The sequence below is a fragment of the Elephantulus edwardii genome, unplaced genomic scaffold (assembly GCF_000299155.1).
Source record: "Elephantulus edwardii isolate Elephantulus edwardi_28Jun2011 unplaced genomic scaffold, EleEdw1.0 scaffold00029, whole genome shotgun sequence".
In the NCBI taxonomy this organism is placed as follows: domain Eukaryota; kingdom Metazoa; phylum Chordata; class Mammalia; order Macroscelidea; family Macroscelididae; genus Elephantulus; species Elephantulus edwardii.
Window position 1 is genome coordinate 2,929,817 of NW_006399779.1, and position 19,550 is coordinate 2,949,366.

Consider the following 19,550-nt stretch of genomic DNA (forward strand, 5'->3'; position numbering starts at 1 on the left):
CCTGGCAGTCCATGGTACATTCAGTACCCTTCTCCAGCACCACAGCTCAAAAGCATCCACTCTCCTTCTGTCCTCCCTAGTCATTGTCCAACTCTCTGGTGCATAATAAGCGATTGCAAATACCATGGCCTGTATCAGACACACCTTAGTCTGCATTGGAAAAAAGAAAATAATTTTTTTTCTCTTTTTTACTATATTAAAGGGTAATACTATTTGTTTACATTCCATCATTTCAAGGAGCTCTTGTGGCACAGAGCACTTCTTTTTGGTCTGATAAATGAAAGATTGATAGTTTAAATCCACCGGTTACTCTGCAGGAGAAAAATAGGAAGTCTCCTCTAGTAAACATTGACAACCTCTGAAAGCCAATGAATGGAAAATCTCTCTGAGTTGAAATAAACTCAGGTCAGTGAGATTTTTATTGACCTTTGCCTAAGATAGAGCAGGAGTTCCTTGACAGACTGCCTTTCTAAATACAACTCCATGAAATCCAAGTAAGACATAGGAGATGATGAAATAAAAGTCTCTTCTAAGCTCCTACCAGCATTTTTATATATAAAAAAAATGATGTAGACGTTTCCAACATTAGGTGTAAATCTTCAATCTATTGTACAGGAATTTGATGCTAAATGATCAGGTTTCTGGGTCGCCTTGACAATTTGAGGGAGCCACAAATTTATTCCTCATTTTTATAATCAGTCTTTAACAAAGATGCTGGATTCCCCACTCCCCCTTATCATTCAGCTTCAACATCTTTCAATTCTACCCCACTCTCATCTTTCTCTAAGCACACCCCCTTCCATGGTGGTAAAAGGAGTAGTTTTATTATTTGTTATCTAGTAAGTTCCTTCTTTGGAATTTTTAGACTTGGAATCAAAAGAGGCAAGTACATTTTTATGGGGATCAAATCTTTTGACAGCAATATTCCTCCAATTTAGAGAAAGCCAGCTTTAGAATAAAATTGAAAATTATAGAAAGACATTATGTAGAGAGGATCAAGAAAAGAGAGAATGTCATCTTTTTCATCCTTTGATGTGCAGTATTTCTATCTTATTTCACTTTAAATTCTAGTATCAACACTACTAAAAGATTAGAGGGGGTTTGATACAAAAGCCAAGTAAGAATATTGGTAACTGTAATTCAAAAGAATATTAAATTAATATAAAACCAAATTCAAATTAAAGTCATTCTTTGAATTTTTATCCTTAAAAAATTAATATGCTAATATTCCAAAAGTTTAAAAAAGTGTATATATAATATATATATCCATCTATACACATATATTTCACAAATCAAAATTCCTTTCTGACATTTTTTTCTAAAACTTTATGAAAAAAAGATATTTTGTCCCTAATATTCTTCATAATTTAGCTTTTTATCTTTAAGCATCTAAGAAAGCATTTGTATGGTTATTTGAGTGAAATCTAACAGGTAATTGCATTATTGAATATTCTTAATTATATCTTCCAAGTCAAAAGTCAATGTCATTCAACAGTGACATTCAAGACTTCCTTAAAAATACATGACTAAACATCAAGAAGACAAAAATCCTCACCACTTGACTAACAGTTAATGTCATGATACATGGAGAAAAGATTGAAACTGTCAACAAACTCATCTTACTTAGATCCACAATCAATACCCTTCGTATCTGTAGTAAAAAGATAAGGAGAAATATTGCAGTGGGCAAGTCTGCTGTCAGACTTCTCAAAAATACTAAGGAGCAATGATGTCAGTTTGAAGACTAAGGTGTACCTTTTTCTGGCCGTGGTTTTTAATCAAGTGCTGATACCATGGACTGCTAGGAGAACAAACAGGTTTGTCTGTGAAGCCCGACTGTTCCCTGGAGTCAAGGATTATGAAGCTTCATCTGACATACTTTGGGCATGTTGCAAGGAGGGACTGGTCCTTGGAGAGGGACATCATGTTTGGGAGAGTGGAGGGACGGCGAAGGAGAGGAAGACCCTCGATGAGATGGATCAATTCTGTGAGTGGAGTGGTGGGAATGAATGTGTTTGAGATGGCAAAGTTGGCACAGAATAGAACAGCATTTAGGGCTCTTGTACATAGGGTCGCTAGGAGTCGCAAATGACTCGATGGCATATAACAACAAGATCTAACATCTGCAAGTTAGACAATTAATAAGGTGACAGAAGAATTGATGCCTTGAATTGGAGAAGAGCACTGAATATCTCATGAACTTGGGGCGGGGGGAAGTAAATAGATATATCTTGGCAAAATGCAGCCAAAGCACTCCTTGGAGGCAAAATGATGAAACTTGATCTCACGTATTTGGGACATGTTGTTAGCAGAAGCTGTTCCTTGGAGAAGGACACCATGTTTCAAAAGGTGGAGAGTCAGTGAAAAAGAAGAAGACCTTAAAGGAAATGGGTTGGCACAGTGAATGCAACAATGGGCTCAAGTGTGTCAGACAGGGTGAGGATGGCAGAGATGGGATAGGATTCAGATCTGTAGTTCATAGGATCTCTATGAGTCAAACTCAGTGTGGTGGCAACTAACATAATAATACCCTAGGCATGAGTCCTAGTGAGTAAGGATTTGTGCTACCAACCCAAATGCAAGCAGTTTGAATCCACCAGGTACTCTGAGGAAAAACAATGGACAATCTCCTCCTATGTGATTTACAGCCTTTGAAAACCCCCTGGAGGGTAAGCTGCAAACTGATTCCAACTGAAGACAATGAACTATGGAGTTAAATAAGCCCCTAATTATATTAAAAGGATATCTGTGTCATTATCTATAGTAGAATGGAAAGCTTCCTTAGAATAATATTAACCCTGAAAACATGACTTTAAAAATATATGCATGAAATTTCCAGGATTTTACAAGCTCTTTCCCCCTGGTGGTTTAGTGGTAAAGAATTACACCAACAACCTCAAAAAAAGCACATGGTTTGAATCCACCGCAGCAGAAAGATGGACCATCTTCTCATATGTGATCTGTTGCATTTCAAAGCGTACTAGAAGGAAGTTCAGCTGTAAGTCAGTTCTGACTGTGGTTTACAAAAACAACATCCCCTCCTACTGGCTTCTTGCATCTCCAAAGATCTTTTGCAACAGAGCACTTCTCTGCCATGCAAATTCTTGTGTATCCATCCAGTAATTAATTTGTTGTGCTACACTATCTCCTATCTCATATTCGTCTCATTTTTTTCTTGCTCCTTCACATTCCTTCAAACTCATTACACTATAAGCAGCATCAAAAGCACCCTTACTGCTGCCATCATCATTATCATCATATTGCGAATCATCAGAGCCAAGTCTTGGCCCTGTACTAACCTCAGAGTTCCACTGAAGGCACAAGCCACAAAGAGCCCTGGCAGCCCTGGCATCGTAGCAAATATTTCCATGACAAAGTAAGGCATCAGCTGAAAAGGAGGAAGAAAAGAGAATGAATAGTCATCAATAGTGTCTGAAATGTAAGGATGTAGCTTAGTAAGAACAGGACATAGGCAAAAGTAATAATCAAATCCAAATAACTAGAGCTTGCACGGACTAAGCTTGCTCGATGCTAGCAGTTGAGGTGACAGCTAATTCACTTTAGTGGACTCGAGGTACACCTGTGGGAGAGGAAAACATTCTGTACCTTGTTCATGTTTGTAGTGTGTGCCATTTCCTTACTTATGTTAATGATAATAACTAAATCCTTAATACCCTAAAACCAAATCTTTAAAATATTCCCTCCTTGAAACTAACTAGTGTCGTCCTACTTTTTAACCAGAATATAGAAAAAGATTCCACTAAGATAGACCAGCGTTATTGACGATATATGGGAAATGGGATGGTATTGGCATTTTTCCTCATTGATACATTACCACAACTGAACATTTTCAAACATGTGTAAGCAGTAAGACACGATGCTGTTTAAGCTATCTGGAGAAAGTGTGGGGGGAAACCCAGTATGGAAACAAGGATATTTTTTTCAGTGATATTTTAAAGCATCGTTATTTTGCAATGGTCATGAAAATAAGTCAAAAGCTTGTATGGACATCTCAAGACATAGGTCTGAGCCTATTCTCATTCACCCTTCCTTTGCTTTTCATTTGGACATTGTCTTCAGAAACTTGTTCAGTGGCCTTTTTGCAAGTGTTCACTTCTCATATTAAACATGTGCAGAATGATGTCATTTAAGAATAGAAGATTAATTAAGTCCTTGGCATTTGGAAAGTGGCTGCTGCCCAATATCATCTGACTGGAAATAAGCTCAAGTCAAGGAACCCATACCTGGTCTGGGGCTGAGATAATTCCGGAAGTCCAAGGGTCACAGTCTCTGAAGTGAGAGTACATGATCAATCCAGAGAAGACAGCACATATAAGGATGATCCACAGACCCAGCAAGTTAAAGTACAGTGCACTGGAAAAGAGCACATGAGCGTACTGATAACCTCTATGTTACATTACGGTGGGCTAAGTTCACGGAAAAAACTTGGAGATAACATTTGATTTTGTTTAAGGGGATGATGGGATTTTGCAGGCAATCATTTACTCACAAATGATACTCAATAAAATTCTTATTACATTTTATGCTGTTACTGTTTATTTTAAGAATATTTTATGTATTTAAGCCTCCTCCTATCAAATTAGAAAAAAATATATCTCCTAGATGTATTTTCTTTTGATAGTGTGAAGTTTTTCTAAAGTTCGAATAATTTTGATATGAGTTCTATTCCCCTGGGTAAAATTTACAGCTAATCACACATTACATAATGTTAAGTGATCTCCTTCCCTATGAATGAATTAATGAAATTGTAAAAAAAATATTCAAGTTATGAAATCATTGCTCCTTAGTGCTACATAGTGTTTATTCCACTGTGTGAATGTACCATAATTTCTCAATCAATTCTTTTGTTGATGGACATTTGGGCTGCTTCCATATTTTTTGCTAGTATGAATAATGCATAAATGTGTGAAAAACAATGTATAAAGATGGAACAATGTATAAGAACTGTATATGCACACTAATATCACATACAAGCAAAATTCTACTGAAGATTATCTAATAATGATTGGACTGGTACATTGACAGAAAACTACTACGAGATATATAAGCTAGGTTTAGAAGAGGCTGTGGTACTAGAGACATTATCACCAATGTAGAAGGATCTTGGCAGACCATAAAGAGTACCAGAGGAATGTCTATCTGGTTTCATTAACTATGCAAAGGCATTTGACTGTCTGCATCACAACAAATTGTTCCTTAACCTTGAGGAGTATGGGAACCCCAGAACACTGATTGGGCTCATGCAAAATCTATACTAGAGTCAGGAAGCAGTCGTCAGAACAGAGCAAGGAAACACTGCATGGTTCAAAATCAGGGATGTATCTGTCTCCATATCTTTTCAATCTATATGAAAAACAGATAATTTGATAGGCTAGACTTCATGAGGAGGAATATGGCATCAGAATTGGAGGAAAACTCATCAACAATCTATGTTATGCTGATGACACAATCTTCCTTGCTAAAACTGAGGAAGACCTGAAGCACTTGCTGCAGTAGGTCAATAACTGTCGTCTTCAATATTGACTGAAACTCAACATCAAGACAAAGATTCTCACCAATGGGTTAATTGGCAGCACCATGATAGATGGAGAAGAGTTTGAGATTATTAACAATTATAGCTTACTTGGTTCCACAATCAACACTCTTGGCACCAGGAAATAAAAGATGAATTGCACTGGGGAAAATCTGCTGTCAGGTATCTCTACAGAGAACTGAAAAGCAATGATGTCATTCTAGAGACTAAGGTGTGCCTGATCCAGGCCATGGTCTTCCCAATTACTTGCTATGCATCAGAGAGCTGGACTATGACTAAGAATGACAGAAGAATTGATGTTGAGTTGTGGTGCTGGAAGGGTCTTGAACATATCATGGACTACCAAGAAAACAAATATGTCTGTCTTGGAAAGGATGAAACCAAGTTTATCCTTGGAGGGTAGAATTTTGAAGCTTCATCGCACATACTTTGGACACATGGCCAGGATAGACCAGTCTTAGGAGAAGGACAACATGCTCAGAAGGGAAGAGGGACAGTGCAGGAGAGGAAGACCCCAGATGAGATGGATAAAAACAGTAACTGTGGCAATGGGGGTAGGTGTGTCAGAGTCAGTGATACTGGCTCAGGACAGGGCAGGCTTCAAAGCTATTTTACATAGGGTCACTATGAGTTGCAGGGAACTTGTTGGCACATAACGACACCAGAAACAATGTAAAATTTAAAAAGTTGTAAAAAATAAAAGTCATTACATTTTAGCATTACATTTTAACATCTTTTCTTCCAAAGTAATAATGAGTTAGATGCAGAAGTTGACAAATTTTGAAAATATTTACTTTGAAAATCAATTCAGATCAAAGTCAAAGTTTAATTTTTAAAAGTTAATAGAATTGAATATAGATAAAATAATTCTATCTATATATTTGAAGCAAATAATTTTATTATACCCCAGATAGATATATTTAATCTAATTTAGGTTGCTTTTTCAGTAGGTTCTGGTTATTTTTATATTCATTATTTCCCTAAAGAGAAAAATTCTTATTAAATTTTATAGTCCCAGGGTAGAGTTGAAGGTGACTTGGTTTTATATCTTTGGTTTGAAGGAATAGGCATCTCTTAGCAATGCAATGACCAATGTAATCTCCTTGCAGAAAGAGTTATAAGGATGCAGGAGAGCTACATTGGGGCTTTTCTTGAACCCAATTATTATTTAAAGGGAGTCATTTAGGATTCAGATACTTCTTTTTTTAAATGGAAGGGCATGGATTTGAAAGGTGCTCAAAATACTGCACTAAAAATTCTGAAATCAAAGTCTTCCTCTATGAATTGCATCATTTAGACAATTATCCCATTAGCAAATAATTCCATTTTTACATATTACAATTAAGAATATTCTCAGAAGTAACTATATTTTCATTAACCAACTCTAAGGGAACAGTTTAACTTATCATTTATTTTTGTTAGGAATGGGCCATTATAAATGTAGTCCTTTGGACATAAAAGTACTATGTAAAATGATTAATATTGACAACTTCTTTAGTTGTAATGATGTGTCTCCTCACGTGGCCTCCTTAAAAACCATTATAGAAAAGAGTTACTCATTAGTCTTTGACATCGTTATAGCAGTTATTATTATCTGAATTTGTGTATTAAGGTGATTGCTATCTGTTTCCCCCTCAGACAAACTCAGTGCTGTTATCTTTAAGGTCTAGATTAGTATTGCACTAGTTTCACTGAAATCTAGACAATGAATAAAATGACAGAGGAATTGATCAGCATTTAAGTTGTGGTGCTGGAGAAAAGTTTTGAACAATGGACTATCAAGAGAACAAATAGGTCTATCCTGAAGAGTGTGAAACAAGTTTGAACCTTGAAGGCAAGAATTTTAACACTCTGCTTCACATATTTTGGCATATCACCAAGAGGGACCAGTCCTTGGAGAAAGATATCATGCTTGGAATGATAGAGGGTCAGCTCAGAAGACGAAGACCCTGGATGAAATAGATTGACACAATGACTGTGGCAATGCAGTCAAGTGTGTCAGACGGTGAGATTGGTTCAGGATAGGGCAAGGTTAGAGCCATTGTTCATAGGGTCGGTATGAGTCATAGTCAACTTGATGGCACAGAACAACAGTTTTGGTGTTATTATTAAGTGTTGTCCCATTGAATACAACTCATAGCAACCCTATAAGCAACAGATTGAAATCTTGTCCTATCCTGCACTATCCTCACAATATCTACCATGTTCAAGCTCACTGTTATACTTAATATAACATCATCATCATCATAAATCATCTTGTTGATGGTCTTCTCTTTCTCTGAATTTACACTTTTTAAAACATGTTGTCTTTTTCCAAGGACAAGTTCATCCTGACTTCTTACATAAAGGTTTTACCATCCTTGCCTCTGTGGTAGCCTGATTGTACTTCTTCCAAGAAAAACTTATTTGTAGTAGATGCAGATAAAATGATATTGTTGCCATTTTAATCTTCTCTCCATCAAGATGTTGCCTGTTTGTTCAGCCATGAGGAGCTTTTGTTTTCTTAAGGTTGAAATGTAACCCATATCAAAGACTTGTAGTCTTTGATCTTCTTCAGTAAATGCTTCAAGTCCTCTTGACTTTCTCCAAGCAAGGTCTTGCCATCTGCACAATACAGGTTGTTGATAAGTCTTCCTTTTTAACTGATGCCACCTTTGTCTTCAGAGAGTCCAGCTTCTGAGTTGATTTGCTCCTTATACAAATTGAGTAGATATGGAGAAAGGATACAACCCTGAGGTAAACCATCAAGTGTCCCCTTGTTCTGTTTGTGCAGATGCTTCTTGGTTTAATATAGATTTCACATGAACATGACTAAGTGTTCTTGAATTCCCATTCTGCTCAATGTTATCCACAATTTGTTATTATTTGTTTTTTTCTTAAGCAGAAGGAACTTAACATGGAGTAGATATAAAATAATTTTTATTCTGGGTAAGAAATTGAGTCAATAAATGATAAAAATATATCACAATACATCTGTACTCTTCAAAAACACCTCCCCCTTGTTTTACCTAAAAATGAATTTAGAGTTAGAAGATTTTATTATTAATATTGCCTGGGAATAATTTATAGATAACCATTTTTATTATCTATAAAAATAATACACATACATGTCCTCTTCTTTGTTTAGTATAAGGCTAGTTTTGTGGCCTAAAATGTCAATCCCTTGCTGCTGTCCAGTGGCCATCCTGTCTGCCATTGTGTGTTTTTGAAACAACTCTACGAAATGTCTTAACTAATTTCTCACTCTAAATTCTATTAACTATAATTCCCTCAGGAAAATATTTTCTAAAAAATTTTGTTGCATATTTTTGTGTGTTTTCACAAGATTTTTACAGGTTTAGACCTTGCAGAGAAGTAGGGATAGGTGAGGAAAATGATAGATATTGTTTTGAGTCACTGTTGAATTAGACACAGAGAGAGGCCATGTGTCTCTCTCTTACAGCTCAAAATCACCAGCTGCTCCTTAGAAGAAGGCAATCTCCTCCTGTTGAAATGTACAGCAGCAGAAACCCAACAGAGGAGAAGGATTGCAAAGAACAGACATGATGGCCATGTTAGAGAATTTGTGTGTGTTTAAGTTTGAAACTCCCGACAGAGTACTACACCACCAGAGTGCTCATCAATACAGCATCATGTCAGGCCTCTGGATGTCTCGTGTTTAGTTACTAATCTAAAAGTTGGTGATAGGAACCTACCTAGCGGAAGAAAAACCTGGTGATCTTACAGAAGGCTAATATTCAAGACAGTCCTATAGAGCATTTTCACTGTGCAGTGCATGAAATTGCCCTGAGTTAGCATCAACTCAACAGCTAAAAGTTTAGTTTTATATACATGTGCCAATATGCACACACAGTCAGAAAGATATAATTGTTCAGTAAATTACAGAGAAAACTTAGAAGTACATCTGGTATAATAACTCACAGCTTAGCATGCTTTTCTGTTTTGCAGGAAATGCATCGTTGGATTGTTGACTGATTAACTCCATAGATCCCGAGCCATGTGAAAGTTCCCCCTACTGAGATTGTCCAAAAGGTATGCCTTCTGAGAGGATCTACATCAAAGCTGAGGTGGAGAGAAGTGAACAAAAAAAGACCAGGTATTATTTTAGGTGATAAAGTAATTCTGCTAAATCTTTATGAAGCATACAAAAAAAAGTGTGGGGCATACTCAAGTATGTGCAGTCGAGATCCATTCGTTGCTGTCTCGAACACATTGTGTAACCCACCAGCATGAGATGATCCTTGAATGAGAACTGTTAAGTAGCCCACAACCATGACAACCATCTGAAATGCATCCGTCCATACCACTGCTTTTAATCCTCCCTGAATTGGAGAAAATGAGTGTTAATTCTTGAAAGCTGCAACTCTTTCAACTCTCTATTAATCTTACCATTCCCTCATTCAGCAACCATCACTGAGTAGCTACTACGTAGCTAGGTACTATATAACAAATAGGGATAAAATAATAATTAAAAAACATAGATGCTCCTCTTAACATCACAGAGTTTACAGTCTATGGAAGAAGCTAACACTGGACACCATTGCAGCAGCTTAACTGTTTTGGGAGCCCAGTGGTATGGTTCATAGCATGCTGGGGTGTTCATCTGTTTGAAGATTAAGTTTACCAGTTTCTCCATGGGAGAAAGATGGGCAGTCTCCTCTCATAAAGATTACAACCTCAGAAAGTTGACAGATGAGTTGGAACTAATTCGTCAGCAGTGGATTTAGATTATAGCTGTTCATTTAAAGTATGGGACGTGCCACTAAGAAGGAGATTCTATGGGAGATCCTAGCAGAAAGTCCATCTTTGCACTGTGTAGTTGCTGGAAGTTCGAATCACTGATCTTCCGGTTCTCTTTCTCATAGCTGTCAAATTAAACCTTACTCGAAGCTGACCCTCCAGCAGATTTTCAGAGGCCATAATTCACATGGAGGGGGAGGATTCCCATTTCTTCCTTTAAACAGTTGATGGATTAAATCTGCTCATATTTGTGGTGGCAGTGAAACTCTATCCACTGCGCCACCAAAGCTCCCTAACTATCTAGTTAGTAGACCTCAGTGGAAAAATTAAGACCTTAATGGTGAGATTGTGAAATGAGCGAAGCAAAGTTTTAAAATTTTTGATCTAAAAGGAAAACTCAGGCTAGGGAGCCGCGGTGGCCTAGTGGGTAATGAGTTATGCTGCTAACCTAAAAACACATGGTTCCAATGCATCGGCGGCTCCATGGGAGAAGGATGGGCAGTTGCCTCTCTTGTGATCTACAGCCTCTGAGAACCCACTGGAGGGTCAGTCATGAGGCAGTTCTGACTCTACGGTGTATAAAAATAGTGTGATTAGGAAAGAGGTTAGGGAAGTGGGTATTAAAACTGGTTCCCTTCACAGTCATTGGAGGAATTAAAAGAAACAACAGCAACAAGACAACAGTGTCCAAGCCCTTCCCCCAGAGATTGAGAGTTAGTCTCTTAATGTTTTTGAAAACTTGTCAGGCAATTCTAATGGGTAATCCTGCTAAGAACCAGTAAGGGGGTAAAGAGAAAAGGAAAAAGAAGCAGCTGTTATCTTTGTAATCCAATTGCAGAAGCACTAGGCACTGTGGTGAAAGTGAAATGACCAAATCAAGAGGGATTAAATGAAGTGACACTGACAAAATTGCTGAAATTACTCAGAACTATAAAAATAGAAGGTGGAGGTATTTTTAACATTGAATATGGAATTGCCATCCTTTGTCACTCCTCCAGAGTGTCAAGAACATCTGTGGAAAGATGACAGCATTCATCTATATTGTGAGAAAGAAGATGTCATTTTGATTATCCCATGATTTCCTTTGTAATTAAAATCAAAAGTCAATTTAGAAATTAAACACTAAAAGCCCTGCCAGAGGCAGTTTCTTTGAATTGTCTCTCCAAATCATGATCTCAGGAGTAATTAATTCCTTACTCCTCTAAATTGATTTTATCAGTTTTTGGTGATATGTAGAGGGGGAAAAAGAATATAGAAAATATTCATAAGCCTGAGCTTTAGTTAGATGAGGAACAAGTGAACAAACTATTTTATATTCATCAAAAATCAGCTTATACCTACCATAAAATGTCTCTGATCTGTTGTTGTTATGTACCGTCAAGTCACTTGTGACTCATAGTAACCCTGTGTACAACAGCTCTGAATCCTCCTCTATCTTGAGCCAATTTCATTGTCTCTTACACTCCTATCCCATTTACCCCAGTCATTGAGTCAGTCCTTCTCATACAGTATCTTCCTCTTTTGTGCTGTTCATCCACATTTCCAACTCCAAGGACTAGTCCTTCCTGGCAACATGACCAAAGTATGTAAGACAGAGCTTCAATATCCTTGCCTCCCAGTATGGCGCTTTCTCAAAATGTTACAACTAGAGATACCATTTGACCCAGCAATTCCACTACTGGGAATATACCCCAAAGAGATCATAACTGACATCCAAGCAGATACATGCACACCCAAGTTTATTGCGGCTTTGTTCACAATAGCAAGGAGTTGGAAACAACCTAAGTGCTCATTAACAAATGAATGGCTAGAGAAGCTGTGGTATATTCACACAATGGAATACTATGCTGCATTGAAAAACAAGGAACTCATGCAATATTATTCAAAATGGGTGACTCTGGAGGACATTATGTGAGTGAAGTATCTCAGTCACAAAAGGACAAATACTGCATGGTGCCACTGTTGTAAAACAGGACTGACCTTGGGGTTGGAGAGAGACTGAGAAAGATGGGTTAAATAATGTATACTGCATTGAAACAGATGAGGGAGAAAACTGTTTAAAAGGGATACGTAATTAGGTATTTTCGTCATGACAGGTGTCTAGAGCAAATGCTACACGGTGGAGTGGATCTGGGGGAGGGTTTGTAAAACAATGAAAGAATTTTTCTTTTGCTTTTCCAAGAGGGTAGTGTACTAGGGGGGGAGGGTTGGAAGGGGAGAAACGTGCAACAATGAATGAATGGAAATTCAAAGTCTCTGTAAATTTTTACTGAAATGAATAATAAATTTAAATAAAAAATTTTTTAAAAAGAATAGGTCCCTAGAGTTGCCTCATAAATGGTACTGGGACATTAATTAGAATAAACTCTAGAGTAGATTTAATATACACTGCTAATAAAGACCATTTAGGTGAAATAGAAAAAAAAATTCTTGCCTCCAAGGAACAGCCTGATCTCACCCTCCCTAAGACAGACCTATTTGTTCTCTTAACAGTCCACAATATGTTCAATATTCTTCTCTAGCACCACAACTAAACAGTATCAATTCTTGTATCATCCTTATTCATTGTACAGCTCTCTGATGCATAGCAAGTATTTGTAAAGGTCATGGCTAGGATCAGGCTTATGTTACACTTGGTCCCAGAGGCAGTCGTCAGAACAGAGCAAGGAAACATTGCATAGTTCAACATCAGGAAAGATATGTCAGGGATACATCCTATCCCCACACCTTTTCAATCTATATGTGAATCAGATCATGTGTGAGGCCGTACTTTACAAAGAGGAGAAAAGTGACATCAGAATTGGAGGAAGACACACCAGCAACCTGTGTTATGCAGTTGCACAACCCTGCTTGCTGAAACTGAGTAGGACCTGAGGCTTTTGCTACAAAAGATCAAGGACTGTAGCCTTCAATATGGATTGAAGCTCACCATCAAGAAAACAAAGATTTTCACCACTGAGTCAATTGGCAGCATCATCATAGACAAACTCAATCTCCTTCCTAACTATCACTGTGATGGCAGCATCATGATAGACGGGGAGGAGGTTGAGATTGTTAACAGCTCCATAATCAACACTCTTGGCCTTAGAAGTAAAAAAATCAAAAGATAAATTATAATGGCTAGGTCAGGGACCTCTCCAGAGTACTGAAGAGTATGATGTTAGTCTCTGACCTACAACTGCTTTATTTAGCAGGACTCTGTCTCTCTGTCCATGTCTGTATCTGTGTCTATCTCTCTCTCAATACACACATACAAATGACTTTTGCAGCTCTGGTATTACTTTGTCTTACCACCTGTATCTATAATGAGTCTGTGTTTTTGTTCTAACATTCACTTAAAAAGACTACAAATTTCTAGGTAAAACACTTACTGATTGTTTTCTGTAATTTCTTGTACTGGTTGTTTATGCTGTATAGCTACACAATTATAATAAAGGGATAGGATTAAAAATGAAGAGATTAAGTAAATAAACCACATTTTTGGTGAAAAAATGAAGCCTCTTGGCTGGTTAAACAGAAGAGAGCTGACACAGAAGTATGATGAGAAGAGATCAAATGCTTGAGCTGAATTCACATAATGAAAGATTTTCAACACTCATCTAGGAATTTTCAACGTAGCGTATTGTGGACAGTGATAAATGTAAAGGAAAATAGGTTACTCCGGTGCATAAAGAAATCTAATTTTAAGAAGATTGACCTAACAGAGGTATTTTGGATAGAGAGATCAAAAAGAGACTGAAAGCACTGGGTAAAGTTAAGTGAATTTTGAAGCAGAATCAAACTGACTACATCTGTGGAAAGAGATGGTGGGAAAATTCAATTTTAACAGTCAAAACAAGGCCAGGGACTGACTGTGGAACAGACCAGAAATTGCTGAAAGGCAGATTGAAGCCGAAGAAAATGAAAACAATTTCACAAGGGCCAAATATAACCTGAATATGTCTCATGTATGTTTAGAGAAAATTGGTTTTTAAAGAATACATTTCACTAATGGATAATAATGGTTGAAGACCAGAGGAGTTGTGTGATAACATCAAGGATATAATACATGAAGAATACAAAGAATTATTAAAAACATGGCAAAGAAAGCCAAGACCAAAACGATGCCAAGAGATTCTGAATTCTGCTGCTGAACTTATAGGAGCCAGTGGCCTAGTGGCGAGACACTGAGCACATGGTTTGAATCCACCAGCAGCTCCGTGGAAGATTGTTCTTTGCTTTTAAGTTGGAACCAACCCATTACTGTGGTTCATATCTATAATACACACACATCTTTATTATTACACGCTTTATTGAAATTGTATATGTGTGTCCTTGAACATGGAAAGACAAATTTATGCTTTGTATTATGACATGCTGATGAAGAAACTTGAATATGCTATAAAATTTAGAAAAATGAAAAAGGTGGTCTTGGAAAAAGAAAGCTCCTTCCTAGTAGATGACTTGTGCTTTGTACTCATTCTGATGAGCACATATTTGATTTTTAAAAGTAGAGCTGTTTAGATTTTATTGTTGAAGCTTTCTCATATATTTTAGAGATCAAGTGCTTATTTAATATGTTGTTTCCAAAGATTATTTTTTTTCACTCAGTCTGTAGGCTGTCTTTTGTCTTATAGTATGTCACTAGAACCAATTTCTACAAGTTCTTTGTAGTGGTGGTCCTTTTTAGGTGTTGATGTTTGGGATTTTTTTTGTGTGTTTGTTGGGGTTTTTATTTAGTATCTTAATTTTTTCTTGAAAGACTAAACAAAAATGTCCTGAAATATTATGAGAGATGTTAGAATGAATGCTGAACTATTATCTGAATTTCTTCCCCCCTCCGCCTTTCTTTAGTATACATGTTCCTTAAAGTTGGCAGAAAAATTACTACTTTTGTAAGTAATGTGGTATCAGTCCCTCATATTATTGTGAAACATGTTAGTTTTCAATTTCATACCCTAAGAATTTAATACATGGAAGAACCTAAGAAGTCATCTAGCTTGAATCTTATATTTTATTTTCATTCTTGAATGGAAGACACACAGTGAAAATGCTGTAGATAGTGCACCGTCAGGAGCGGTACCTCTCTGACTTATATCTGTCTGACTTCATTCATTCAATATAGATAATGTAATAGATTGTGCGTCACACAATGAAAAAGGAAGACATAATAAGTGAAGCATTTTAATTATAGTGTTGATACAGAATATTTTAATGCACCATGAAGTTCTAGAAAGGAGAAAAACTTGTCTTTTTAAAGAAGTACAGGTGGAATGTTTTCAAGAAACAAGGATGGTGAGGCTGTGTCACATAATTTGGCCATGTTATCAAGACAAACAAGTCCCTGGAGAAATACACCAAGCTTGGGAATGTTGAAAGTCAATGAAAAAACGGGAAGACCTCAGTAGTGAGTACAACAATGGGCTCAAACATAGCAACAATTGTGAGGATGGTATAGGACTGGACACTGTGTTGGTCTTTTGTACATACATAGTGTTGCTTTGAGTCAAAACCAAGTTGACTACAATAAGAATTCTTTATTCAGTATCTGAACATTTCAGTATATAAATCTTGAGGGCGCAATGTATGTTTTTTTAGTTCTAAATATCTTTTTTTCTTTTGCTTGTCTCTAATCTTCTCACACTGTAGATTTTTACTTCATAAACCTAACAACATTTACTCTGATATCAGTACACTGTATTATTTGTCAAAGATAATTTGCATCTTTCTCCCTGCACGACTTCAGCTTCTCTCAGTCACCCAGTTTAAGATAGGAATTCAAGGCTCAGTTCCTGTGTCCAAGGTTAGTAACATTGCTATTAATTAGTTTCTGTTCTCATTTTCATCCTCATCTTTCCTATCTTCCTACCATTTGCATTTTTATAGATAATGTTTTAATAATTTATATTTTGGGATTGTATTTTGGTTTTCTTTATTCTGTTATTCAGAAGTATGGTTTCCTTTGAGATCTGGAACATCTTTTACAAGTCTCATAGGATCTAAAATTGTTATTTCTAGGAACTAGTTGATCTTTTACGGGCAGGTACTTTACAGCAATTAATCAGTCATATATTGCTAGAGGTGGAAGGAGCAGAAGCTATTTTTTAACCTACGTGGGAGGATGTTCATTCCCACAAGACAATCTGTGGTAGTAAGAAGGGAACAAAGGAAATGATGGGAAGACACACTGTTGTCCAAAGATATGGAGAGATTTGCAAATGCAAAAAGATAATTAGGATATTTTCAATTGTACAACATCATACTATATGTTTAAAAGGACACATGCTTATATAGGATCCCCAAAACACTGACAATTTGCTAAATGATAAGGTTAGTCACTATATTTTTCTTTGTCCAAGAGGAAAAAGAGTCCAAAAGTCTGAAAAGAACTACTTCATAATTAAGTGGCTACTTTTAGCCTCACATGATTCCAATGAGTCAGAAGAATAAACATTTCTATTATAGAGGCTGGAAAATACTGGATGCTTAAGGAGTGTTTTTAAAAAGACTAAACAGATAATAACAATTCTGTAAGTATGTTGCCAATGCCACCCAAGTTCATTGGTTGAACACTGAAATTGTACAAAGCCAAATAGTAAATGCAATCCAGGCTTGTCCCTAAGTAGTAAGCAGAATCTCAGATTTATAAAAGCTATCCTTGGTTGCACATACGAGAAACACATAGTTTTCATCCAGTTCACAGTCAGACATAAGTGCTACCTATGACTTAAAAAACCTTTTGCCTTCACGTCTGCTCCAATTCATAATGGCCCTACAAGAAGTAGAAGAACCCTACAGAGTTTCTAAGGCTGCAACTCACTTTTTCCCTCATCCCTGTAACTCTTCAGAGAAGCCAACTGCCACATCTTTCTCCTGTGGAGTGACTGGTGGATTTAAACCAACAAAGCCAAACACTTAAACAGTGTACCGCTAGGATTCCTGTTTAAAATTGAAACCACAATTAATGAACAACTAATTTTTTTCTTCATAAATAAGATCACTATTCTCTGAAAAAGAAGGTACTTCTTTCGTTGTTTGGTTCTTTTGTTTTTCCTTAGTCATGTCCTTCTTAAGTGGTTTCCCAAATTCTTTTATTTGTTAAAACTAAAAATACTTTTGAGTGAAACAAGAGCACTTTCCTTAGGAAACCATAATAGACAAACTTCCGTATCTCTATTTAATCTTGGCATAGCAATTTATGCTATAATTAGATGCTCTGTTGTTAGAGATTTGCTCTTCTCCCATATTAGGAGGTAGAGCTAAGTACTTTCTCACAGTTAGATACCTACCAAGGTGCAGTAGAACGTGCAGACAATTCCTGTTGCATACACAGAGCCCCAGAGATCAAACCCAGTCACTATTAAAAAGGAGAAAAGCATAATAAGCTCCTCTGAGCATAATGAAAGAACCTGTATCATTGGGAAACAGTTATATTGTTATATTGGGATTCTGTAGCTTCCAGTTTTAGTTCTAAAGGTTTTCATCATAGCAAAGCTAGTGCTAATCCTTTCAACCTAAAAATTTTCCATGACTTTACATTTTTCTGTTTAAACACGTAACCCTGTTAAATTGAAGACCAACTTTTCTAGATTTTGGGTTTCATTGTAAATTTACCTTCAATTTTTTTCCTCTTGTTTTTTTTTTTCCTTCTAGAATTTTATTCTCTTGAAATAGAAATAAATCTATAAATCTTAAATTAGTAAGTCTATAAATCTTACAGCAATTATTATAAACATTTTTAATTTTACATTTATATAATCTCCATCTCTTTCATCTCAATGGAAAACAGCACTTCTTGTACATGGTTTTATTTTATGTTTGTACATATAAAACACTAAAATGTCATCATTCAGTAATGGAAAAGAAATAAAATTTATCAAACATAATTTTAAAGTTGTTTAGTGGGAAAATCAAGTAGCTAAAATATTTTCAGTGTGCAACCAACTTCCAGAGTAAGATTCCCACAGTAGTTTGGAGAACTTAACAATAAGCATTGTTGCCTCCCCAATGCCCCCAGAGGATTATCTGACCTTGATTGAGGGCTAATGCAGGAGCATACACCACCACTCCCGTGTAGAGAATCTGAGGGAGACATGGGAACAAAGTAAAATGTAAAAAGTGTGACGTGCAAAGACCTAGAAAGTTCTTTATTGAACTTAGAGTTGTATTTCCTTCAATTTGTTCACCAAACTTGAATTCACATCTACTCTATTGTGAAGTTGTTGATTACCTTAACTATTTGTACAGGGATGACCTTAACTCTGCATAACCTACATTTGGGAGAAGATCATACATGTAAAACTGTTATCAATTTTGAGACTTTAGAGCTAAATTTGGTATGTGTCTAAAGAATATCAAGATAGCTTTAAGTGTCTAATTCAGCCTTCCTCTCCCACTCATCCCACACAGGCTTGTTTCATTTGGATCTCTGCTCACTGCAGAGATTTAGAGAGTTACTCAAATTATCAGAATTGCAACATCTATATTGATGGTGATAGATGGAGTTCTCATTTTATTGCAAATTGTACCCACCCCACCCTCAATTAGAGATACGGTTCAAATAGGCAAGTCAAAGAGCATGGCTTTCCTCTATTTCCCCACGTAAACCAAACATTCAGTAAACCAAACATTCAGTCAGGGAGTAGGAGTCTTAACATTCTTCTTAGCAATATTTTTGGTTGACCTCAGTAAAACTGTTCTATGTCTTTCTCTGTGTATATGTGTGTAATTAAAAAGCTGAGGTAGTGCAATGCATAATTTGCCAGGTTCCCAACTAAAAAGACCAGTTATCCAAGCCTACCCAGGGTCTACCAGATGTTCCAAGGGAGAAAACTTGGCAGTTTTTCCCTCTAAAGATTTACATCCCCAAAAACTAGCTGGAAGAGTTGATATGTTCTTCTTGCTATGTACCATTGAGTCAGAGCCCACTCATAGTGGATCCCACGGGAGGGGGTTGCCCATCTTTCTCTGATGGAGCAGCTAAGTGCCTTATGTTGGCAGTGCAATTCCTTACCACTATTCCACCAGAACTCCCTAGGGCACCAGGGTCCTCTGTGTTGGTATGTTGTTGTTGTTGTTGTTATGTGCCATCGAGTCGCTTGCGACTCATAGCGACCCTATGTACAACAGCCCTAAATTCTGCTCTGTCCTGTGCCAATCGCACTGTCTCTGACACTCCCATCCTGATTATCCCAGTCACTGAATCAATCCACCTCATAGACGGCCTTCCCCTCCTGCGCTGTCCCTCCACCCTCCCAAGCGTGATGTCTCTCTCCAA

The 19,550-nt window shown here is 36.9% G+C and overlaps 1 protein-coding gene across 1 annotated transcript in view; it reads right to left on the reverse strand.

Moving 5' to 3' along the window:
* Nucleotides 1-19,550, reverse strand: part of SLC5A12 (solute carrier family 5 (sodium/monocarboxylate cotransporter), member 12) — a 52,639-nt gene that overhangs the window by 24,914 nt on the left and 8,175 nt on the right. The window contains exons 3-8 of the mRNA XM_006883710.1: nucleotides 18,304-18,355; nucleotides 17,563-17,630; nucleotides 9,722-9,876; nucleotides 9,476-9,616; nucleotides 4,245-4,374; nucleotides 3,300-3,388 (exon numbers count right to left, since the gene is read on the reverse strand). Of these exons, the coding sequence (XP_006883772.1) occupies nucleotides 3,300-3,388; nucleotides 4,245-4,374; nucleotides 9,476-9,616; nucleotides 9,722-9,876; nucleotides 17,563-17,630; nucleotides 18,304-18,355 (635 nt within the window). The remainder of the gene's footprint in view (nucleotides 1-3,299; nucleotides 3,389-4,244; nucleotides 4,375-9,475; nucleotides 9,617-9,721; nucleotides 9,877-17,562; nucleotides 17,631-18,303; nucleotides 18,356-19,550) is intronic.